This window comes from Aquarana catesbeiana, linkage group LG03 (genome assembly GCF_042186555.1).
Source record: "Aquarana catesbeiana isolate 2022-GZ linkage group LG03, ASM4218655v1, whole genome shotgun sequence".
NCBI classification, from domain to species: domain Eukaryota; kingdom Metazoa; phylum Chordata; class Amphibia; order Anura; family Ranidae; genus Aquarana; species Aquarana catesbeiana.
Genome location: NC_133326.1, coordinates 653,052,341 through 653,076,743, shown reverse-complemented (window position 1 = coordinate 653,076,743; position 24,403 = coordinate 653,052,341). Strand labels below are relative to the sequence as shown.

At 43.4% G+C, this 24,403-nt stretch overlaps 1 protein-coding gene across 3 annotated transcripts in view; it reads right to left on the bottom strand.

Annotated features, from left to right (window-relative positions):
- The window catches only part of RGL3 (ral guanine nucleotide dissociation stimulator like 3), a 139,298-nt gene that overhangs the window by 28,973 nt on the left and 85,922 nt on the right, over positions 1 to 24,403 (bottom strand). For all 3 annotated transcript variants that reach the window (XM_073622683.1, XM_073622684.1, XM_073622685.1), the window contains 5 exons: positions 19,411 to 19,626; positions 18,867 to 18,970; positions 18,662 to 18,746; positions 14,954 to 15,037; positions 317 to 403 (listed from right to left, as the gene is read on the bottom strand). In XM_073622683.1, the coding sequence (XP_073478784.1) occupies positions 317 to 403; positions 14,954 to 15,037; positions 18,662 to 18,746; positions 18,867 to 18,970; positions 19,411 to 19,626 (576 nt within the window). The remainder of the gene's footprint in view (positions 1 to 316; positions 404 to 14,953; positions 15,038 to 18,661; positions 18,747 to 18,866; positions 18,971 to 19,410; positions 19,627 to 24,403) is intronic.

Sequence of the window (24,403 nt, the reverse complement as noted above, 5' to 3'; positions counted from 1 at the left end):
ACTTTAGAAGGACATTCGTCGTTCTAAATTCATCAATTGTACTGATTAGAATTTTCCTACAAATGTTCATATGGAAATCTACTACTATATGGCCAACTTAACCCACTTCCTGGACAGGAGACAAGACTTTCATGATTGTCATCTCTGAGCCAGCATCTCAGTCCAGGAAAGAGTCGGAGACCCTGGATGATGCCATGTCAGGGAAGTATTGTGTTTTAAGTATTAAGTTGCTAGCCATATGAGCCCCTTTATGAGTACTAGATACGTGACCACTGAGTTCATTAACTGGCTATGAATAAAGACAAGACAGTCTCACCTCTACATAGTCAGGAAGTGCAGTGTCCAACATGACAAGGTCCGTCAAAAATGTTCCAAGATAAGGCACCGTACCCTGAGCTGGTCTCTGAAAAAGGAAGGAGTGTCAGGTTTATTCAAGCTGTGTCCCATAGAAGGCAAGGTGAGATGTATGGTTCTTAGGTAGTATCCTCTAGAGGGCACCATGAGACAAGGCCTCACCTAACCTTCATCTCCTATGGACACTAGGGAAAGGGATATGATATTGACTACCAAACCCACTGCCCACTATCTACAAGGACAACTACAGCTTCAGTTTGAAGCAGATTGGCAGAAATGTTGCTTTATATGAAGAAGGGAACATTTGTGCAGCCCACAACAATCAAAAAGATTCTTCTGTTGATGTTTCTAGTGCTTGGATATCCTGGTTTCCATAGAAAACATTGGGAGCTCTTCCTTTGGCAAAGTCCACTCTTTGTCACTATGTTATCAGTAGCAGGGTTTTGTGCCAGGTTGGATATCGATCAATGCAGAAAGTTTGTTGTTTTAGTGATACCTTTTATTGGCTAATCCAGAGGTCAGCACATTTTATTCACATTGTGAAATTATATTTAAAACATTTCTGCACTCATAGTTGCACAGCTTAGACCTTAAATCAGCCCCAATTCACGCCCATTTAAACCTCAAATCAGCCCTAATTTTTGCACCTTCAGACCCCTCATAAGCCTCAATGAATAAACTTCAGATCTCAGGTCACCCCCATTTCTAGCATCTTCATACCTCAGAACAGCCCCAATTCCTGGGCCTTCAGACCTCGACTTAGCCCCAATTCTTTGGAACACAGATTAACCCCAGTTCTTGCACCTTTGAACCTCAGATCAGCCCCAGTTACTGCACCTTCAGACCTCAGATCAGCCCCAGTTACTGCACCTTCAGACCTCAGATCAGCCCCATTTCCTGAGCCTTCAGAACTTGGATGAGCATCAATTTATGCACCCACAAACCTCAGATTAGCCCCAATTCCCTGGTCTTCAGATCTCAGATCAGTCCCAATTTCTGTCTCTTAAGATCTAAGATCAGCCCCAGATCTTTTACCTTCAGACCTCTAGATCAGCCCCAATTCCTGCACCTTCATACGTCAGATCAGCATCAATTCCTAGGCCTTCATACCTCAGATCAGCATCAATGAATGAACATTAATCCTCAGATCAGCCCCAAATCTAGCATTTTCATACCTCAGTTTAGCCCAAATTCCTGGGCCCTCATACCTCATATTAGCCCCAGTTTCTGCACCTTCAAATCTCAGATCAGCCCCAGTTTCTGCACCTTCAAATCTTAGATTAGTTCCAATTCACACCTTCAGACCTCAGATCAGCCCCAATTCCTGCAAATTTAGATCTCAGATCAGCCCCAGTTACTACACCTTCAGAAATCAGATCAGCCCCAATTCCTGACCCTTCAGAACTCAGATCAGCCTCAAGATATGGAGACGCAGACCTCAGATGAGCCCCAATTCCTGCAGAACTTTAGATGAGCCTCAGTGCATGCACTAAAGACACCAAGCAAATCCTTATTCATGCACGCCCTTCAGACCTCAAGTCAGCCCCAATCCATCAACTTCAGACCTTAGATCAACCCCTAATCTTGTATCTTTAGTAATACTGGGTACTGCTATAGTCATGTGTGTGGGCTACCTTAGCACAGCACATTGACACCTTCATCCGCCGGCGAACTTTCACTGACACAGGGAGGTGGGTGGCCCAGGCTTTGTAATTGACAATCTAGGGAGCTGTCAATTACAGCCAGCAAAGAAGGCATTACAAGCCCCATTGAGCACATGTGTTGGGGGTTGTCAACCCTTGGGCTAATTTAAATTAAGTTAGCTTAAGTTAGCCAGTTTAAGGCATCACTTAAAACTACAGACTTTCTTCATCACTATAATATCAAAACATAAAGTCAGAAGAGAAGAGTTGGTGGACATATGGCAGCAATTTTGTCACCAAATATGCACAAAGTAATGGTCACACTTTGGAACTTCTGGGCTATGACCTAGTGGAGTGTGTTTCTGAAATCTACAGAGACTTCGGCCAAAATAATTTTTGATAATCAGGGCACTGATCATCAGTGTTGCCCCATCAGTGTTGCCTAGCAGTGCCCAATCCCCTATCAGTGCCTCCTCATCAGTTCCCCCCAGTTTCACATGTCAATGCCGCACCATCAGTGCCCATTAGTGCAACCTCATCAGTGCAGCCTATCAGTGGCCATCAGTGCAGCCTATCAGTGCCCATCAGTACAGTCTCATCAGTGCCGCATCACCACATCATCAGTGTCCATCAGTGCAGCCTATCAGTGTCCATCAGTGCAGCCTCATCAGTGCCCATCAGATGTTGTTTAGCAAAAAATACCACCAAAAGAATGCTCTATCTGTCTCAAAAAAATGATAAAAGTTTCATATGGGTACAATGTTGCATGACCGCGTAATTGTCATTCAAAATGAGACTGCGCTGAATGCTGAAAATTGGGCTGAGCAAGAAGGGGGTAAAAGTGTTCAGTATTGAAATGGTTAATACAAGAAAGTATTTTGTTTGCTTTAGAAACTGAAGTTTGGTATGGAGGACTATAAATCTATGATGTACCGGGAACACCCAGATCCTTCTCATCCATGGACTCCCCCAGCTGTTCCCCTCTTAGAATGTATTAGTTCCAATAACGTACAAGCAGTCAAATATAAAGAAAAAAAAAAAACGATGTATACTATTAATTTCCAGTTCACAAAGACAGAATTTTACAGTATTTTCAGGGACACAATTGGGAATATTTACGGCTAGGACCAGCTCGGATAAAACCAGGACTGTTGCTGATTATCAGGGACATCTGGTAATCTTCCCCTAGTGTATACAAAAGCATTTTATTGCAGTGACATTTCTGGTGCTCCGCGTTCTATTCCTACGCCGTCATCGGAGAGGGCTGTGTATTACACAACAAGGACTTATGTTTTGCATACAGGGAAATACAGCATAAATATATCAACACAGCGATGTGTATCTATATCCTGGAGAATGTAGACTGCAGATGGGAGGAAGGATAAGTACACAGAGCTGTGTTATGCTGACTGGATAGGAAATCGCAGTTCTTTTTTTTTGTTTTGTTTTTTTTTTAACGTGGATGTAATCCTATGTGCTGCAGTTTGTCGGAGCGCGTTGTGTAATAAATGCAGCAAGTGATATTTTTTTTTTCCACTGCACACCAACAAAGTGCATTGGTGTGAACTGAAGCCATAGGACATAAAGCAGATAGGCTTGTTCTTGCACTGGGAGTGCATTGGGCAATGCTACCCAATGCTGCCTTTTTTTTTTTTAGAAGTGAACAGACAACAGCAAGCAAATCAAAGGGCCCATTTAGATCTATGTTCTTGTTTAGAGGTGCTCTTTTTTGTTTTTTGGTAGCGTTAAGCAGGTGTATGTCATATGTCAACATGTTTTTTTCTTTGTGTGTTGTTGACGCTCATTTTTGTGCGTTTTAAAAATTTGGGATTTGAAATGTATAGAGTTAGCAGCCATTGATCAAGTCTTGTTAATACCTGTTGCCAGCACATCAAAACACGTGTAGCCCCCCCCCCCCCTTTGTCCTAAACAAGGGCCACTATGTCAGTTTGGTTTTTGGCTGGGCTGTAGTTAGCTCAGACTGATTGTATAGTTTTTTTACCTGGTTTTTCCCTAAGCTTAACCACTGCAGCCCCGGAAGAATTTGCCCCCTTAATGACCAGAGCATTTTTTGCGATGCGGCACTGCGTCGCTTTAACTGACAATTGCGCGGTCGTGCGACTCTGTACCCAAACAAAATTGACGTCCTTTTTTTCCCACAAATAGAGCTTTCTTTTGGTGGTATTTGATCACCTCTGCGTTTTTTATTTTTTGTGCTATAAACAAAAAAAGAGCGACAATTTTGATAGAAAATAATATTTTTTTTTTACTTTCTGCTATATCCCTTGGTTAAGCATAGTGAGGTATACAGTCATCCTACAAATGTTATACAAGGCTTCCTCTGATTGACGTCACCATCTCCACCTCAGCCAATCAGAGGAAATACATTCATTCATTATTCATTATTATTATTATTCATTCATGAAATACAAGGCGTCCTGTGAATGGCTGAGCAGCGATCATCCTGACCTAATTTTGTTTTTGCAGCAGACAGGAAGGCCCCATACTGGACACCAATACTGGAACACAGAGTTGTATAATGTACACTATATTACCAAAAGTATTGGGACACCTGCCTTTACACGCACATGAACTTTAATAACATCCCAGTCTCAAGCCTCGTACACACGTTCAGATTTTCGGCAGATAAAGCATCAGACTTTTATCCGAAGGGCGTGTGCCAGGAACTTGTCTTGCATACAAACGGTACACAATTGTCGGCCAACAAACGTGAACAAATCAACGTACTACGAGGAATTTCAGCTCTTGAGCGCCACCCTTTGTGCACCTTCTGCTAATGTCCTGTTTGGTGAGCATTGATTCCAAAAATGCGTGTTTGTACTTTGGATTTTTGTGTGATGGACTTGTATACACACGATAGGGAAATCTGACAACAGTCCGCCGAAAATATACTAGCCTGCCATCCAACATTTGTTGGCGGAAAATTGGACAACAATTGTCTGATGGAGCGTACTAACGTTCAGAGTTTAGGCCAACAGTCTGTCATCACACACTTCCCGGACAAAAATCTGATCGTGGGTACGAGGCTTTACTCTGTAGGGTTCAATATTGAGTTGGCCCAATATAACAGCTTCAACTTTTCTGGGAAGGCTATCCTCAAGGTTTAGGAGTGTGTCTATGGGAATGTTTGACCATTCTTCCAGAAACGCATTTGTGAGGTCAGGCACTGATGTTGGACGAGATGGCCTGGCTCGCAGTCTCTGCTCAAATTCATCCTAAAGGTGTTCTATCGGGTTGAGCTCAGGACTCTGTACAGGCCAGTCAAGTTCCTCAACCCCAAACTCGCTCATCCATGTCTTTATGGACCTTGCTTTGTGCTCTGGTCCAAATCATTTGGTGGAGGGGGGATTATGGTGTGGGGTTGTTTTTCAGGGGTTGGGTTTGGCCCCTTAGTTCCAGTGAAGGGAACTCTTAAGGCATCAGCATACCAAGACATTTTGGGCAATTTAATGCTCCCAACTTTGTGGGAACAATTTGGGGATGGCCCCTTCCTGTTCTAACATGACTGCGCACCAGTGTACAAAGCAAGGTCCATAAAGACATGAATGAGCGAGTTTGGGTTGGAGGAACTTGACTGACCTGCACAAAGTCCTGACCTCAACCCGATAGAACACCTTTGGGATGAATTAGAGTGGAGACTGCGAGCCAGGCCTCTTCGTCCAACACCAGTACCTGACGTCACAAATGTGCTTGTGGAAGAATAGTCAAACATTCCCATAGACACACTCCTAAACCTTGTGGACAGTTTTCCTAGAAGAGTTGAAGCTGTTATAGCTGCAAAGGGTGGGCCAACTCAATATTGAACCCTACGGACTAAGACTGGGATGCCATTAAAGTTCATGTGCGTGTAAAGGCAGGTGTCCCAATACTTTTTGTATTATAGTGTATGTAGCTGATGCTGTGCATCAAGGCAAATTCGACATGGCATGTCAAGTTGGCAGGTGGCACTGCCTGTCAGATTCAGCCATGCAAGTCAAGTGGACAACTCCACAAAAGCAAGCCAAGTGCTTGCAATGCATTAGTCTCATTATAAACTGCCAATCGACAAAACGTTAAAAACAAAAAGAAAAGGCCATTCAAGAGGCAACAGGATCACCTCCTGAACACCTGGCAGCCACATTCCACTGCAGATCAGTGGAGTGTTAACCTAGCCTAACAGAGGCACTTACAAACCTTGAGGGATCCATTATTTCCTGAGGTGTCCCAGGAAGTGAGGAAGTGAAGGAAAATCTCCCCAACAGGACAGAAAAAACTGACAGTAGTCTTAACCCTTCCCTATTCTATCCAAAAAAAAAGTTTGGGCTCACATCCTCTTTTAAGTTGCACTTTCCCTTTAAGAAAGAATGCAACCCGCTGTTTTGTGATATAACAGAATGCAGCGTTTGCATAATACTTTGTATTTCTCTGATCCTCTGAAAGGTTTAAAATTCCCAGCAGGTCGGCTAGAACACACAAAGAACCGATTGTGAGCAGAACGTGAGATAAACATGTGCTGGCAGCCAATATAACAGAAAATATATTAATGAAAGCTTTAAGCCTATGCAATTCAATAGACATTCCTGGACATTTTCCAGCTGACCCAACCCTTTACAATATGACAGTGGCTGCATTGGTTATAATGGCTTTATAAGTGGTTCTGGACACTTCTCTCATCTACAGTATCTCACAAAAGTGAGTACACCCCTCACATTTTTGTAAATATTTTATTCTATCTTTTCATGTGACAACACTGAAGAAAATGTCAAAATTGGGCCCAATTAGCCATTTTCTCTCCCCGGTGTCATGTGACTCATTAGGATTACAAGGTCTCAGGTGTGAATGGGGAGCAGGTGTGTTAAATTTGGTGTTATCGCTCTCACTCTCTCATACTGGTCACTGGAAGTTCAATATGGCACCTCATGGCAAAGAACTCTCTGAGGATCTGTTGAGCCTAGGCTATAAGAAGATTGCCAAGACCCTGAAACTGAGCTGCAGCACGGTGGCCAAGACCATACAGCGGTTTAACAGGACAGGTTCCACTAAGAACAGGCCTCGCCATGGTCGACCAAAGAAGTTGAGTGCACGTGCTCAGCGTCATATCCAATGGTTGTCTTTAGGAATTAGACATATGAGTGCTGCCAGCATTGCTGCAGAGGTTGAAGGGGTGAACGGTCACTTGTCAGTGCTCAGACCATACGCCGCACACTGCATCAAATTGGTCTGCATGGCTGTCGTCCCAGAAGGAAGCTTCTTCTAAAGATGATACACAAGAAAGCCCGCAAACAGTTTGCTGAAGACAAGCAGACTAAGGACATGGATTACTGGAACCATGTCCTGTGGTTCAATGAGAACCAGAAAAACTTATTTGGTTCAGATGGTGGCAAGCGTGTGTGGCGGCAGCGGGGTGAGGAGTACAAAGACAAGTGTGTCTTGCCTACAGTCAAGCATGGTGGTGGGAGTGTCATGGTCTGGGGCTGCATGAGTGCTGCCGGCACTGGGGAGCTACAGTTCATTGAGGGACCCATGAATGCCAACATGTACTGTGACATACTGAAGCAGAGCATGATCCCCTCCCTTCAGAGACTGGGCCGCAGGGCAATATTCTAACATGATAACAATCCCAAACACACCTCCAAGACGACCACTGCCTTGCTAAAGAAGCTGAGGGTAAAGGTGATGGACTGGCCAAGCATGTCTCCAGACCTAAACCCTATTGAGCATCTGTGGGGCATCCTCAAACAGAAGATGGAGGAGCGCAAGGTCTCTAACATCCACCAGCTCTGTGATGTCATCATGGAGGAGTGGAAGAGGACTCCAGTGGCAACCCGTGAAGCTCTGGTGAACGCCATGCCCAAGGCACTGCTGGAAAATAATGGTGGCCACACAAAATATTGACACTTTGGGCCCAATTTGGACATTTTCACTTAGAGGTGTACTCACTTTTGTTGCCAGTGGTTTAGACATTAATGGCTGTGTGTAGAGTTATTTTGAGGGGACAGCAAATTTACACTGTTATACAAGCTGTACACTCACTACTTTACATTGTAGCAAAGTGTCATTTGTTCAGTGTTATCACATGAAAAGATATAATAACATTTTTACAAAAATGTGAGGGGTGTACTCACTTTTGTGAGATCCTGTATGTAAAAATCATTGTTTTTTTTTGCTAGAAAACTACTTAGAACCCCCCAAAATGATATATATATTTTTTAGCAGAGACCCTAGAGAATAAAACTGCAATTAAATTTTTTTTATGTCACATGGTATTTAAGCAGCGGTTTTTCAAACGCAATTTAAAAAAAAAAATACACTTTAATGCATTAAGAAAAAAAACACAATATATAATCCAATTTTTTGTAAAATATGAAAGATGTTACGCTGAGTAAACAGATACCCAACATGTCATGCTTTAAAATTGCGCACACTCGTGGAATGGTGGCAATTAGCAAACTATGCTAATTAAAAATCTCCATAAACGACGCTTTAAAAATTCCTACATGTTACCAATTTAGAGTTACAGAGGAGGTCTAGCGCTAGAATTATTGCTCTCGCTCTGACATTCACAATGATTCCCCACATATGTGGTTTGAACACCGTTTACATATATGGGCGTGGCCTACGTATGCGCTCACCCCTGAACAAGAGCGCGGGGGGGGGGTGCTTTAAGACCTTTTCACACTGAGGCAGCTTTCAGGCGTCTTAGCGCTAGAAATAGTGCCTGTAAAGCGCCTGAAAACTGCCTCTCATTCATTACAATGGGTGCTTTCACACCCGGGCGGTGCGCTTGCGGGACGTTCGTAAAAGTCCTGCAAGCAGCATCTTTGGAGCGGTTTGAGAGCGATGTATACAGCGTTCCCAAAACACTCCTGCCCATTGCAATGAATAGGCAGCGCTTCCGTAGGGCTTTGGAAGCGCCGCAACATGGGAGTTTTCAAACCCTTCTTTGGGGTTAAAAGCACCCCGCTAGTGGCTGAAAAGTGGCACAAATGCATAGCTTAAACAGCGGTAAAGTGCCGCTAAAACGAGAGGCGCTTTACCAATAACGACCGGTGCTTTCAGTGTGAAAGCAGCCAGCAATTGTATTTTTATTATTATTTATTTTATTACTTTTCTATTTTTATTTTTACACTTTCCCTTTAAAATATGTTTTTTGATCACATTTATTCCTATCATAAGGATTGTAAACATCCCTGGTGATAAAAATAAGCAGTGACGGGTCCTCTTCATGGGAGAGATGTGGGTCAATAAGACCCAATAATTAGCATTTTTATTCTCGTGATTGTGTAGACAGGGCCCCAGTGCACTGTATTGCCCAGGGGCCTATAATGCTTTTAAGATGGCCCTGGATGTCGCTCTGGTCCTCGTAGACCAGGGGTCTCCAAACTGCGGCCCGAGGGCCAGATGTGGCCCTTTGCTAGCCTTTATCTGGCCCTTGGGGCACAATTCCTCCCACTGATATGAGGCTCTATTCCTCCCACTGATACCAAAAATGGGGCACTATATCTTCCACCGATACCAATGATGGAATACTATTCCTCCTACTAATAGGGGGAATACTCCTCCTCCTATTGACAACCAACCCTGAGGCCATATCTATTCTCAATGATGCCAGGCCAGTGAAATTTTCTGCCCCTGCCGACCACAATCCGACCCTCCTAAATACTGAAGGACAATAAAGTGGCCCTTTGTTTGAAAAGTTTGAAGACCCCTGTCGTAGACCATAGAGATAACCGCTCATCTCTGTTACCAGCCACCGCAACCACCTGATCGCTTCGCCAGGTAAGCCAAAGCAACACTGGGAAGCGGTGGGGGGAGGGGGGTCCTCCCGCTACTTCTAAAAGTAATCCGGTGGGTAATCCGCTGATTGGACCATTTTTATAGATTAGAGAATGACCGGCTGAGAAAAACAATACCGGGGTTGTGGCATATTGCTACCATAACCCCGATATTCCACTGCCATCCGAGGATGTCATTTTCCAAGGTCCGGTCAGCAAGTGGTTAAACCCAAAACCAAAATGTAATATATTGCAGCTTACCAATTATTAGAGGTGGTGACTGCATTCAGTTTTTTTTTTTTTTTTTAGGATTATCTTATTTATTCATTATTTTATCTGTTATTACCTGGTGATCTGCCCAGCAGCACATCTTCTGTATTAACCACTTCAGCCCCGGAAGATTTTACCCCCTTCCTGATCAGAGCACTTTTTACAATTTGGCACTGCGTCGCTTTAACTGACAACTGCGCAGTCGTGCGACGCTGTACCCAAACAAAATTTGCGTCCTTTTTTTCCCACACATAGAGCTTTCTTTTGGTATTTGATCACCTCTGCGTTTTTGATTTTTTTTGCGCTATAAACAAAAAAAAAGAGCGTCAATTTTGGAAAAAAAAAAAAAAAAAACAATATTTTTTTACTTTTTGATATAATTAATATCCCCCTTTTTTTAAAAAAAAAACACATTTTTTCATCAGTTTAGGCCAATATGTATTCTTCTACATATATTTGGTAAAAAAAAATCTCAAGCATATATTGATTGGTTTGCGCAAAAGTTATAGCGTCTACAAACTATGGGAAAGATTTATGGCATTTTTAGTATTTACTTTTTACTAGTAATGGCGGTGATCTGCGATTTTTAGCGGTACTGCGCCATTGCAACGGACAGATCTCACACTTTTGACACATTTTTGGGACTATTGACATTTATACAGCGATCGGTGCTATAAATATGCACTGATTACTGTATAAATGTCACTGGTAGGGAAGGGGTTAACACTAGGGGGCGATCAAGGGGTAAATGTGTGTTCCCTCAGTGTGTTCTAACTGTATGGGGATGGGACTGACTGGGGAGGAGACATATCGTTGTTCCTACTTAGTAGGAACAAACGATATGTCTCCTCTCCCCTGACAGAACAGGGATTTGTGTGTTTACACATACAAATCCCCGTGCTGGCTCTCGCACCCGCAATCATGCGTGACTGGCGGCGATTGCGCCCGCCAGCCACGCTCATCGGGTCCCCCACCGCGCAGCAAAGGGAAGGACGTAGCCATACAGGGTTTTGCCCAGGAGAGCCATTGTGCCGCAGTATAAGTACGGGAGCCGGTCGGGAACTGGTTAATAAGACACAGCTCCTGAATGAGCCAAGGGGCACAACAGACATTGTCAATGTGGAGGGAGGGGAGTGCTAGATGGGCTAGCAGATTTAAATACACTATCAAACTGAAACCAAACTCCAGATCACACTTTATAATCAGTTACGGCAAACAATTTATCCTTTTGGGGTAAAGGTTTTACATAAATTAATAAATGCTGATCAGTGTGAGCACCCTTGCCAGCGGTAAATGGTCTGTCTGATCTCTGTAACTGACCCATCTGCTGGAAAGCTTCTTCTTTTGACAAATAGCAGACTTACTGGTCAGATCACCAGGTGAAAATAAAGGAAAGAAAGCCTAAAAAAGGAAAACTAATGCAGCCTTCACCTCTAAGAATTGGTAAGCTGCAATATAATAAATGTTTGCTTTTGGGTTTAATACTGCTTGAAGCACAAAAAAAAACTTTCATCTAAATATATTCCACAATAGTCACAGAGGATTTAAATCCTCCTTTGTGTACCTTTACGAACCCAGCTATTACCTTTTAAAAATAATAGTGACATCATCACTGTGCTGTAACTAGCTTGTGCAGAGAGCAGAGCTGTGGGAAGGGCCGGCAGACCCCACCCACTGCAGAAAATGAAAGGAGGGGGGCGGAGACAAGACCACTCCCCCTGCACAAGAAGAGAGAGCGGCAGTGAGCGGTCTTTATTACAGGAAGCTCCTACACAGAGGGGATGTCTCACACTGGATTACTGCACAGATCTGGAAGAAATACTAAGACTACACATGCCTCTTGTATGTAGACAATGTTTGTTTATCCCAGATTTCAACTTTAAAAAATCAACACTGGTGACATTTTTTAAATTCAATTTTTATTGGATAGAGTAGGGAAATGTTAGAGGCCCTGTCATATTTAAACTAATATTTTTATCCCTGCTGGGCAGATTTCCCCTTACTTCCTGTCAGGAAAGGAAATTAAGAAAGATCTCTCCAATGGGGCCACAGACAAATTCCAAAAAACATTTTTTATGTCTTGCTGCACCCTGAATGGGTGAAAGGCATTAGTGCAGACTAAAGGTGGAAGGATGCAGCATGCTTTCCATCAATAAACGTATCAGATTCTTGTGATGCCATTGGCATGTGGCCCATTGTTTGCAGGAGCGGGCTCCTGAGTTTTGTACCCGGCTAGCCATAGAGTGAAGGAACGAGTGGGCAGCTTAGATGCAGTGAGATTATGGGAGATCTTCTAAATGGGGATGGCCATGTTTGCTTATTACAAATCAAGACTTTGCTTCCGCTACACAACAAATGCTACACAACAACTTGCCATACCAATCCTTGTACACTATATTAGTGCAGTCCTACCAGACATGGGCTGTTCAATTAAAGTCGACACATGTTAAAAAACCCAATTTTTTGCTAGAAAATTACTTAGAACACCCAAACATTATATTTTTCTCTGAAGGTAGAGGCCCTGGAGAATAAAATAGTCGTTTTCGCTTTCTTTTGGTGTTAAATGGTAATGGATATCTCCTGATTTATTTATTTTTATTATCAAAGGAAAACTGGCCGAAAATAGTAAAAAATCATGCTTTTTTTAAATGTAGCTGTATATTTCTTGCTATGACCATAACCTTCCACCAAAGAACAACTCAAAATAAATTTTCCTTCTCCTGACGATGGCAGCCCGGAAACAATAGTGCGTATTTTGATTTTTATTACCCTACCTAAACACACCGACACTGACACTACCGTATTTTTTCGCTCCATAAGACGCACTTTTTTCCGCAAAAAATATGGCGGAATAATGTCTGTGCGTCTTATGGAGCGAATACTGACCAGGCATAGCACCCCCCTGCCACCATGTTACCAGCAGAAGTGAGGCAGGAGAGAGGGGGACAGACATCCCAAACCCCCGCTAGCGCCTGGCGATCTCCCGGCTGGGCCTATCACTCAGACAGAAGACAGAGCAGCCCAAGCGGCCGAATGGAGTGGACTGGTAAGGCTGCATTTTATGGAACTGCTCAGGCTACATTTTATGGGACTGGTAAGGTTGCATTTTATGGAAGTGCTCCGGCTGCTATTTATGGGAGGACTGCTCAGGCTGCATTTTATGGGACTGGTAAGGCTGCAATTTATGGAATTGCTCAGGCTGCACTGGTAAGACTGCATTTTATGGGACTGCTCAGGCTGCATTTTATGGGACTGGTAAGACTGCATTTTATGGAACTGCTCAGGCTGCATTTTATGGGACTGGTAAGGCTGCATTTTATGGAATTGCTCAGGCTGCACTGGTAAGGCTGAATTTTATGGGACTGCTCAGGCTGCATTTTATGGGACTGGTAAGATTGCATTTTATGGAACTGCTCAGGCTGCATTTTATGGAAATGCCCAGGCTGCATTTTATGGGACTGGTAAGGCTGCATTTTATGAAACTGCTCAGGCTGCATTTTATGGGACTGCCCAGGCTGTATTAATGGAATTACTCAGGCTGCATTTTATGGGAGGACTGGTCAGGCTGCATTTTATGAAACTGCTCAGGCTGCATTTTATGGGACTGCCCAGGCTGTATTAATGGAATTACTCAGGCTGCATTTTATGGGAGGACTGGTCAGGCTGCATTTTATGAAACTGCTCAGGCTGCATTTTATGGGACTGGTAAGGCTGCATTTTATGGAACTGCCCAGGCTGTATTAATGGAATTGCTCAGGCTGCATTTTATGGGAGGACTGGTCAGGCTGCATTTTATGAAACTACTCAGGCTGCATTTTATGGGACTGGTAAGGCTGCATTTTATGGAACTGCCCAGGCTGTATTAATGGAATTGCTCAGGCTGCATTTTATGGGAGGACTGGTCAGGCTGCATTTTAATGGGACTGCTCAGGCTGCATTTTATGCGACTGGTAAGTCTGCATTTCATCGGCACAGGTCAGGCTGCACTTTATGGGCACTGGTAAATATTTTAATACACCATTTGGTTCAGAATATTTTTTTTCTTGTTTTCCTCCTTTAAAACCTAGGTGCGTCTTATGTTTGGATGCTTCCTATGGAGTTGAAAAATACGTTGATTAAAAAAAAAAAAAAAGTCCCAAAAATGCTGACCTTTGACCCTGACCTTTGAAAATGACCTTGACCCACACACTAACCCTGGCACTGACCTAAATCAAACCTCAATCTAGTTTTTTTTATTATTTTTTTTTCTATTTATTTATTTATTTTTATTTTACACACATTTTTTCTAAATCTATCTTTAAGTAAAAGAGGGGAAATCTTCCAATAGGGACACTAGTTCTGGTGACCTGGGGGTCCCCAAGGAATTTCCTTAACTTGTCGGGATTTCCTCTCACTTCCTGTTTGGCTATGGGACAGGAAGTAAAATGAAATCTCCACAATGAGACACAGATTGCAAAAAAAAGAAATCTGACAGGTGTTATAACCCTCCCTTGCTCTATCCACAATGAAAAAAAAAAAAGCTTTTTCCTTTTAGTTCTACTTTAAGTCACATTTCTATATTTCTCATGTGCCTGTAGTAAGAAAACACATGTAAAATGAGTCTTGCGTTGCCTTTTTTCCTCACCTCCTGTTCCAATGACATAAAAAAACGGCAAAGGTTCTATTGTATAATGCGTAAAGCAGAGGCATAAAATGGTTTTGTTTTTTTTTTTTGTTTTTTAAATTGAATAATGGGGTGCTAAACATGTGAGATTTCAGGAGATAATCACTAAGCTTCAGAATGTAAAAAACTTTGGCGTCTGCTGTTACAAGGGTTAACATTTCAGATTTATCTTAGTTACTCATTTCCATGTCACAGTAGACTGGAACGGCAGCCATCCGTGGAAGAGCGCTGTCAATTCCCATGCTTACCGTGGAGCGAACTTGTGACGCTGACCTCTGAAGTGGGCGGGGCTCGTTGCGTGCGCTGTGTGTCCTACGGAGCGGGATCTCGTCCTGTGAGCATAAAATCAACCACTGAGGTCATTCACTGAACAAAAACATATTGCTATCTCAGTCAGTATAAAATTACATTTTTATTTAATTTTAGTATTTAAAGGCGAAATGGGGGTTGTTTACTAAAGGAAAATCAACTTTGCAATGAAAGTGCACTTGGAAGTAAAGTCGCTGTAGATCCGAGGGGGACATGCAAGGAAAATAAAAGACAGCATTTTAGCTTGCACATGATTGGATGATAAAATCAGCAGAGCTTCCACTCATTTCAGATCTACCCCTTAGATTTACAGAGACTGCACTTCCAAATGCACTTTCAGTGCAAAGTGGATTTGCCTTTCGCAAATAACCCCCTATGGGGTGGATTCACTAAAGGCAAATAGGATGTGCACTTTGCAGGTGCAGGTACAGGTGCACTCATTTTCCCCAGAGCTTAGTAAATGTGGTAAAGCTCTGCTGATTTCAATCATCCAATCATATATTTTTTTTTTTCCTTGCACCTGGTTGGGTATTCTTTACAAAAGTGAAGTTTCACCACATTACATTTACTAAGCAAAATGAGTGCAATTGCACTTGCAAAGTGCCCAGTCTAGTTGCCTTTAGTAAATCAACCCGTATGTGTTTATACAGTATGGGAAAAAAGTATTTGATCCCCTGCTGATTTTGTACGTTTGCCCACTGACAAAGAAATGATCGGTCCATAATTTTAATGGTAGGTTTATTTTAACAGTGTGAGACGGAATAACAACAAAAATATCCAAAAAAAACACATTTCAAAAAAGTTATAAATTTGTTTGCATTTTAATGAGTGAAATAAGTATTTGATCCCCTATCAATCAGGAAAATTTCTGGCTCCCAGGTGTCTTCTATACAGGTAACAAGCTGAGATTAGGAGCACTCTCTTAAAGGGCGTGCTCCTAATCTCAGCTTGTTACCTGTATAAAAGACACCTGTCCACAGAAGCAATCAATCATTTAGACTCCAATCTCTCCATCATGGCCAAGACCAAAGAGCTGTCCCAGGATGTCAGGGACAAGATTGTAGACCTACACAAGGATGGAATGGGCTACAGGACCATCGCCAAGCAGCTTGGTGAGAGTGTGACAACAGTTGGTGCGATTATTCACAAATGGAAGAAACACAAAATTACTGTCAATCTCCCTCGGCCTGGGGCTCCATGCAAGATCTCACCTTGTGGAGTTTCAATGATCATGAGAACGGTGAGGAATCAGTCCAGAACCACACGGGAGAATCTTGTCAATGATCTCAAGGCAGCTGGGACCATAGTCACCAAGAAAACAATTGGGAACACCGTGAAGGACTGAAATCCTGCAGTGCCCGCAAGGTGCCGCTGCTCAAAAAAGCACATGTACAGGACCATCTAAAGTTTTCTAATAAACATCTGAATGATTCAGAGGAGAACTGGGGGAAAGTGTTATGGTCAGGTGAGACGAAAAACAAGCTCTTTGGCATCAACTCAACTCGCTGTGTTTGGAGGAGGAATGCTGCCTATGACCCCAAGAACACCATCCCCACCGCCAAACATTGGGGTGGTGGAAAAATTATGCTTTGGGGTGTTTTTCTGCTAAGGGGACAGGACAACTTCACTGCATCAAAGGGATGATGGATGGGGCCGTCAAATCTTGGGTGAGAACCTCCTTCCCTTAGCCAGGGCATTGAAAATGGGTCGTGGATGGGTATTCCAGCATGACAATGACCCAAAACACACAAAAAAACACAAAAAAAAGGAGTGGCTCAGGAAGAAGCACATAAAGGTCCTGGAGTGGGCTAGCTAGTCTCCAGACCTTAATTCCCATTGAAAATATGTGGAGGGAGCTGAAGGTTCGAGTTACCAAACATCAGCCTTGAAAAACCTTAATGACTTGGAGAGGTTCTGCAAAGAGGAGTGGAACAAAATCCCTCCTGAGATGTTGTGCAAACCTGGTGGCCAACTAGAAGAAACGTCTGACCTCCGTGATTGCCAACATGGGTTTTGCCACCAAGTACTAAGTCATGTTTTGTGAAGGGGTCAAATACTTATTTCACTCAGTAAAATGCAAATCAATTTATAAATTCTAAATTGCATTTTTCTGAATATTTCTTTTTTTATTCTGTCTCTCAGTGGTAAAATAAACCTACCATTAAAATTATAGACTGATCACTTCTTTGTCAGTGGGCAAACGTACAAAATCAGCAGGGGATCAAATACTTTTCTCCCTCACTGTATTGTGCCTGTATACTATCATTTAAAAAAAAAAATGTGTACAGGCAGACTTTTTAATACAGTAGAGACATACTATGGGGAACAAACAGTTCCCATTGAAAGGGAAGTTGCATTTTGCAAGGAAATTTTCCCCAGAGCTTAGTGAATGTGATGAATCTCTGCTGACTTCCATCATCCAATCAGTTGCAAGCAAAACTGCATTTTATTTTTAAATTACCCCTACATGTGAATAGGTATTCTTCGCAAAGTGAAATTTCAAGGCATTCACTAAGTTCTGGGGAAAATTCTCTAGAAAAGTGCAAGTTCCCTCACAAAGTGAACAGCCTCATGTCTCTTCTGCATTAAAGTGATATTAAAAGTTTTTTTTTAAATAACAAACATGTCATACTTACCTGCTTTGTGCAGCGGTTTTGCCCCGATCCTCCTCCTCTCAGGTCTCCTGCCGGCGCTCCAGGCCCCTCCCTCCAGCCTAGTGCCCCCATAACAAGCAGTTTGCTATGGGGGCACCTGAGCCGGCTCACTCCCGAGCCGCTGCTTCGTGTGTCCACACGTAGCGCCGCTCGGTCCCTCCCCTGCACTCTCATCATTGGCTCACTGGCTGAGATTGACAGTAGTGGGAGCCATTGGCTACTGCTGCTCTCTCAGCCAATGAGGCGGGAGAGACCCAAAAAAGCCGAGGATCTCATGCATATTGCAGGACTGAGATGGGGCTTAGGTGAGTTTTAGGGGGGCAGGGGACGCTGCTGCACACAGAAGGTTTTTGACAATGCATGAAGGTCAAAAACCTTGAGCCGTTACAACCACTTTAAAGTATCCTTACCCGCCTGTTCACAATGAGATAGATACCAAGCATGTGCAGGAGTGGCATCATCTCGGCCAGGCCAATAAAAAAAGTCAAACATTGGAACCTGGAAGAAGCCTGGCAGATGATGTCAGCGGCCTGCACATAGATGGACACCGCATCACTGGAGTGGAGGCCAAGACTCACAATGCCCGTTAGACAATGCAATTTGCAACTTTTCTCGGCAACTGCTGTGAGAAATCATATGGGCCCAGTTCTTTGTGTTCTTTGTGTTCTTATGTTAACATGCATTGCATTTGGGCACCTCTTTGAAAAATAATGGGCTGCCAATGCACCATAACATGGTAAAAATCATAAATCATAAATGACTCTTTTTTGGCAATGCAACACTGTGTTGCTTAAGAGGTTGTTCAAATATGCAGCCAGGGGGTGATAAAAGCAGGCGGTTGAGTCACAGTTATAGTCAGCACCATACCACCCATGATGAAACACCCATGATCTTGACATAAAATGACAATTTTTTCTCGATTTGAATCCAATGGCACTGGCTGGAAGTACCCTTAAGGGCATGCAGTTAGTATACGAAGGATGCTTTATATACCTTTGTCAGGATTTCTCGGCTCATCTCATGGTTATTTTCGTCTGAGAAGATGGCGGATAACTTGTGGAAGATGTTTAGGTTGTCCCTGGGAAGACAGGATGTACAGTTTTAGGTGTGCAGGGTATATTCTTTGGTAGGGTGTTTGATCTGGACATCTTGCGTTTGATATGGACAGTTATCAAGTATGTGACCTAATGTCATTTACCTACTGACTGCGGCCCATGTCCTCTTTAGCCGATAGATGGAATTTGACTGAAGAGCAGATAGAATGGCTCGGAGAGAGGAGAAATTCCGCAAAAACCTGCAGTACTGGGGCAGAAGAACATCTGGTTAAGGATACCGCTTATTGGGAGGGACAGACTCCATGTCACATAGCTCCTTCTGTCCCTGTCACCCTGTAATGGGAAGGACATACCCCATGTCACATAGCTCCTCCTGGGTGGTGTCACCCTGTGGTAGGAGGGTCACACTCCATGTCACATAGTTCCTCCTGTCCGTGTCACCCTGTAGTGGGAAGGACATACCCCATGTCACATAGTTCTTCCTGGGTGGTGTCACCCTGCGGTAGGAAAGACACACTCCATGTCACATAGTTCCTCCTGTCTGTGTCACCCTGTAGTGGGAAGGACATACTCCATGTCACGTAGCTCCTCCTGGGTGGTGTCACCCTGTGGTAGGAGGGACAGACCCCATGTCACATAGCTCCTTCTTTCTGTATCACTCTCTAGTTGGATGGACACACTACACACCTGGGCTATGGATATCCATTTCTCGAGCACTTTTGCCCTCACTTGGGGTTTCAGCTGAATGTCGCTCAGGACGGATGCCGTCACACACGCTGTCACTGCATTAAATTGGGCAACTGTAGCTCTAACACTGGGGGCCACGTGCTTGTTCTCCTTTTTGTCACGTTGCGACCAAATGCTTCCCAGACAATGGCAGGACTGCAGTCTTTGAAAGAGGTCCTACCAAAGAACAAGAAAGATGTAATAATACAATGAAATGGCAACTCAGAATAACTGCCAGAGCTATACTGGAAACATTGCAGCTGTACTAATGGCAGAAACTCCAGTCAATCTACCTTGATACTATTTTTATATAATTTAGTGCTGTGTTTATACTGGGACTATAATTAATTTCTTTTTGAATGATTGGGTGTTTATATAATTAGAATGGGGTGCTTCCGAAGTATGCAAAATTTGATCAGATATGGGTATTATGATGGATGCAACCTGTATGGTTTCAGGTGGGCAGAGTTGGGAATTTGGGACTATTAAGAAACAGGGAGTTCCAGGAGAGCAAATTACCAGATGGCATGCTTCACAAAGCATGTCAGAAACAGAGCACAGATGCCTGTGTATACAGATATTTACTCATGATCCCATTAAACTGGCAGGAGGCCCATGCAAAGAATCTGCCACTGAATGTTTTGAGTTTGTTCACCTAAATTAGCCATTCTCAACCAAGATGCTGTGAAACCCTAAGACCCCTTTCACACCAGAGAGCTGCTAAAACAGCGCTAAAGTGCTGGTCATTTTTGCCGTGCTTTAGCTTCATTTTAGGTGCACTTTTGCACCGGTTTTGGAGCACTAGCGGGCCGTTTTTTTTTAAGGTCACGTGAGAACGTGACCTTAAAAGAACACAAAAAGACCCGTTTTGCAGCGCTTTCAAATCGCTTTTCAGGCGCTTTGGAAGCGCTGCCCATTCATTGCAATGGGCAGGGGCATTTTGGGAGTGCTATTTACAGTGCTCCCAACCCGCCCCAAAGATGCTGCTTGCAGGACTTATTGTAACATCCCGCAAGTGCACCGCCCCAGTGTGAAAAGACCCATTGCAATAAATAGGAGGCACTTTTCAGGCGCTTTTCAGAGGCTATTTCTAGCGCTAAAACGACTGAAAACCGCCTCAGTGTGAAAGTGGTCTAAGGTTCTTGCAGAGCTCACTAGGGGTTTCTCGAGCAGTAGCTGATTGACCTCCCATCTGATGGTGTCTGCATAGTTATTGGGCTAACGCCACTTAGCAGAGCCATGACACCAGTGCTCTTTTTAGCTCACCTTATTGGGCATTCTTCCCCCTAACTCCCAATGAAATGGTGCATTCTTTCAACTGAACTTCAGTGTAAGGGGCATTAATCCTCTTGCTGACCATAATGTAAGAAGGTACTTTTCCATTGACCACCAATGTTGGCACCCTTCACTGAACATCAACGTACAACATTTTTTCTCCTCTGTGCAACAATGTAATGGAGCACCTATTCCACTTACCACAAATGTAAAAAAAAAAAAGGTCCTTAACTGACCACCAATATAAGGGGACCCATTAATTAACCATCAATGTAAGGGGACCCACCATCAATATAAGGGGGACACTTAAGTAACCACCAATGTAAGGGGAACCACCACCAATGTAAGGAGACCCTTAACTGACCACGACTGTAAGGAGACCATTTAATGACAACCAATGTAAGGAGACTCTTAACTAACCATCAATGCAAGGAGACCCTTTACTGGCCACCAGTGCAAAGAGACCCTTTACTGGCCACCAATGCAAGGAGACCCTTAACTGACCACCAATGCAAGGAGACCCTTTACTGGCCACCAGTGCAAGGAGACTCTTTATTGGCCACCAATGCAAGGAGACCCTTACCTGACCACCAATGCAAGGAGACCCTTAACTGACCACCAATGCAAGGAGACCCTTTACTGGCCACCAGTGCAATGAGACTCTTTATTGGCCACCAATGCAAGGAGACCCTTAACTGACCACCAATGCAAGCAGACCCTTTATTGGCTACTTATGCAAGGAGACCCTTTACTGACCACCAGTGCAAGGAGACGCTTTATTGGCCACCAATGCAAGGAGACCCTTTACTGGCCACCAGTGCAAGGAGACTCTTTATTGGCCACCAATGCAAGGAGACCCTTTACTGGCCACCAGTGCAAGAAGACTCTTTATTGGCCACCAATGCAAGGAGACCCTTAACTGACCACCAATGCAAGGAGACCCTTAACTGACCACCAATGCAAGGAGACCCTTTACTGGAGACCAGTGCAATGAGACTCTTTATTGGCCACCAATGCAAAGAGACCCTTAACTGACCACCAATGCAAGCAGACCCTTTACTGGCTACTTATGCAAGGAGACCCTTTACTGACCACCAGTGCAAGGAGACCCTTTATTGGCCACCAATGCAAGGAGACCCTTTACGGACCACCATTGTAAGGGAGTCTGTCTCAATTTCTTTTCTGGTCAATATTATTTTTCATTGTAATTTTGTAATTATTACTGCAAATTATTTTACCATGTAGAGGGGGGTGATAAAAATGATCCACTTTGGGTATTAAATGCTCTAAGTATGTCACATTCTTTTCTATATTATTATATCAATACCTTACTGTTCCTGCCAACGTCCTGTGAGCTATAACATTTTTCATCTGAGGTTTCCTAAGACCTGGATAATATTTCATGGGTTCCTCTGGGGTTTAAAGGTTGAGTTGGGCTGTCCTGTATTATCCTAAATTCACTGGCCTTCTGCTGTCACTTCCCCCAATATTCCCAGTAATATTTATTAATTTGTCTTATATTCTGTAGCTATAATATTGCTGTCTCTGATGCTGTCTGCAACCATGTACATTTGTGTATAGTATTCACCGGGGACCCGTTTCCTGGTTACATCACCGCTTGTGTGGCAACTGCAACATGGGAGGTTGGGAAGAAGCCTAATTGTAGACGAGGGTGGAGAACGTGGAGCAAGAGGGTTTAATTGTTTTGTCTCAACGCCCTGAGCTCTGGCAAAACAGGAGAAAGTGCATCAAAACACGTTAATCCTTCAGGGAAATGACTAGACAAAATTAAGGCAACAGGAAATTTGCGACATCAAGCTGACTACGAGTCTAAAGAAACTGTACATTTATGGGCATCTTAATAGAATAGAATAGAAAATGTGCAATCAGATTGTATTAGAACTACAAGGTTTTAAAGTTTAAGTAAACCTAAAATCTATTTTTCTGTATGCTAGGCGTCATGGTTTACTGCATGCAGTTTTCTTAAAGTGGAACTATACTCACCTCCACACGGAAAGGCAATGCATGTCAAAAAACAAACAAACAAAAAAAATCCCCGCTCACTTACCAGCCAGTCTGCAGTAAACCAAATTGTCCTAACAGTTCACATTAAAACCAAGGGGTTTAGTTTGCACACATTTTCAAATACAGTAAAATCTTTGATTGAGAGTAACTTGGTCTGAGAGTGTTTTGCAAGACAAGCTAAATTTTTGTATAAAATTTGACTTGATATACAATCGATGTCTTGATATACAAGTAGCGCCACGTCACAACAGAGTATAAAAGAGAAGAGAGGAGCCTCTAAGTGTAGCAATATGGTTACATTTAATGAAGGTACAACATTTAACAACTAAGTTTGCAGGCATCCGGGGTAAAGCTGTCCGCATGGACTTTCCTCCAACGCCATCGACGTCATCCCTTCCACTCTGCACTCCACGAGCGCTTCAAGCCTCGCTTTTACTGCAGGGTAGTCTTCCCGGTCATGATTGCAGACTGACAACGGAGAGAGAGCCGGCGGTGTGGAGGATGGTCTATGTGGACAGCTTTACCCCGGATGCCTGCATACTTAGATGTACCTCTTTTAATCATCAACCATGTGAGTTGCTAAATGTTGTACCTTCAATAAATGTAACCATATTGCTACACTTAGAGGCGCCTCTCTTCTCTTTTATACTCTGTAGCTCCTGCTGGATTTTGCTTCTATTTCCCTTGTGGAGGCTTCCATTTGTGGATGGACATTTTATGGTTACACAACCTGGTTACATTGCTATAATCTTTCTATATGGACTATAAACTGAAGGACTTCTGAATAAATGGTTGTGGAACTAATCATCTGAGTTTCCATTATTTCCTATGGGGAAATTCGCTTTTATTTACGAGTGCTTTGGATTACAAGAATGTTTCCAGGAACTAATTATGCTCGCAATCCAAGGTTTTACTGTATATGCATAAGCTGCAGTGGCCACGTCATGGCACCCCAGTGTACAGCAGTCCTAACTCTATAATTTTGAGAGTCCCCCAAAGTTGGAGCACATACCGTATTTATCGGCGTATAACACGCACCCCAAGTTTAGGAGGTAATTTTAAGGAAAAAAACTTTTAGGAGGGAAGTTTAAGGAAAAAAACTTACATTTAAATGCCCATCAATGCAGCCTCATCAGTGTTCATCTGCAGCCTTGTCCATCATTGCAGAATGAACAGTGTCCATTTGCAGCCTTGCCCATTGTCATGTGCAGCCTTGCTCAGTGCAGCCTTGCCCAGTGTCGTGTGCTGTTTGCAACATGAAATGTTTAAATTTGCCGCCGAGCCTGGGTACTCGTTGTCACGCCGCCCCGCCTCCCTGCTGTTTCAGAGAGGATGAGAGGAGCGAGCGCTGCCAAAAAAGACCAAGCTCGCAGTCCCGCCATTGGACCTGTGTTATGTCCATCATAGGAGCTGGGCGGGACTGCGAGCAGAGCCGAGCCGAGTGCACAGTACACTCGGCTCGGTCTTTTTCGGCAGCACTCGCTCCTCATCCTCTCTGAAACAGCAGGGAGGTGGGGCGGCGTGACTGCGAGCGGAGCCGAGCACTCAGCTCGGTCTTTTTCGGCTGCGCTCGCTCTTTTTTTTTTTTTCACAGACAGTGGGGATCGGCATATAACACGCACCCATGACTTTCTACCTGATATACGATGTATAA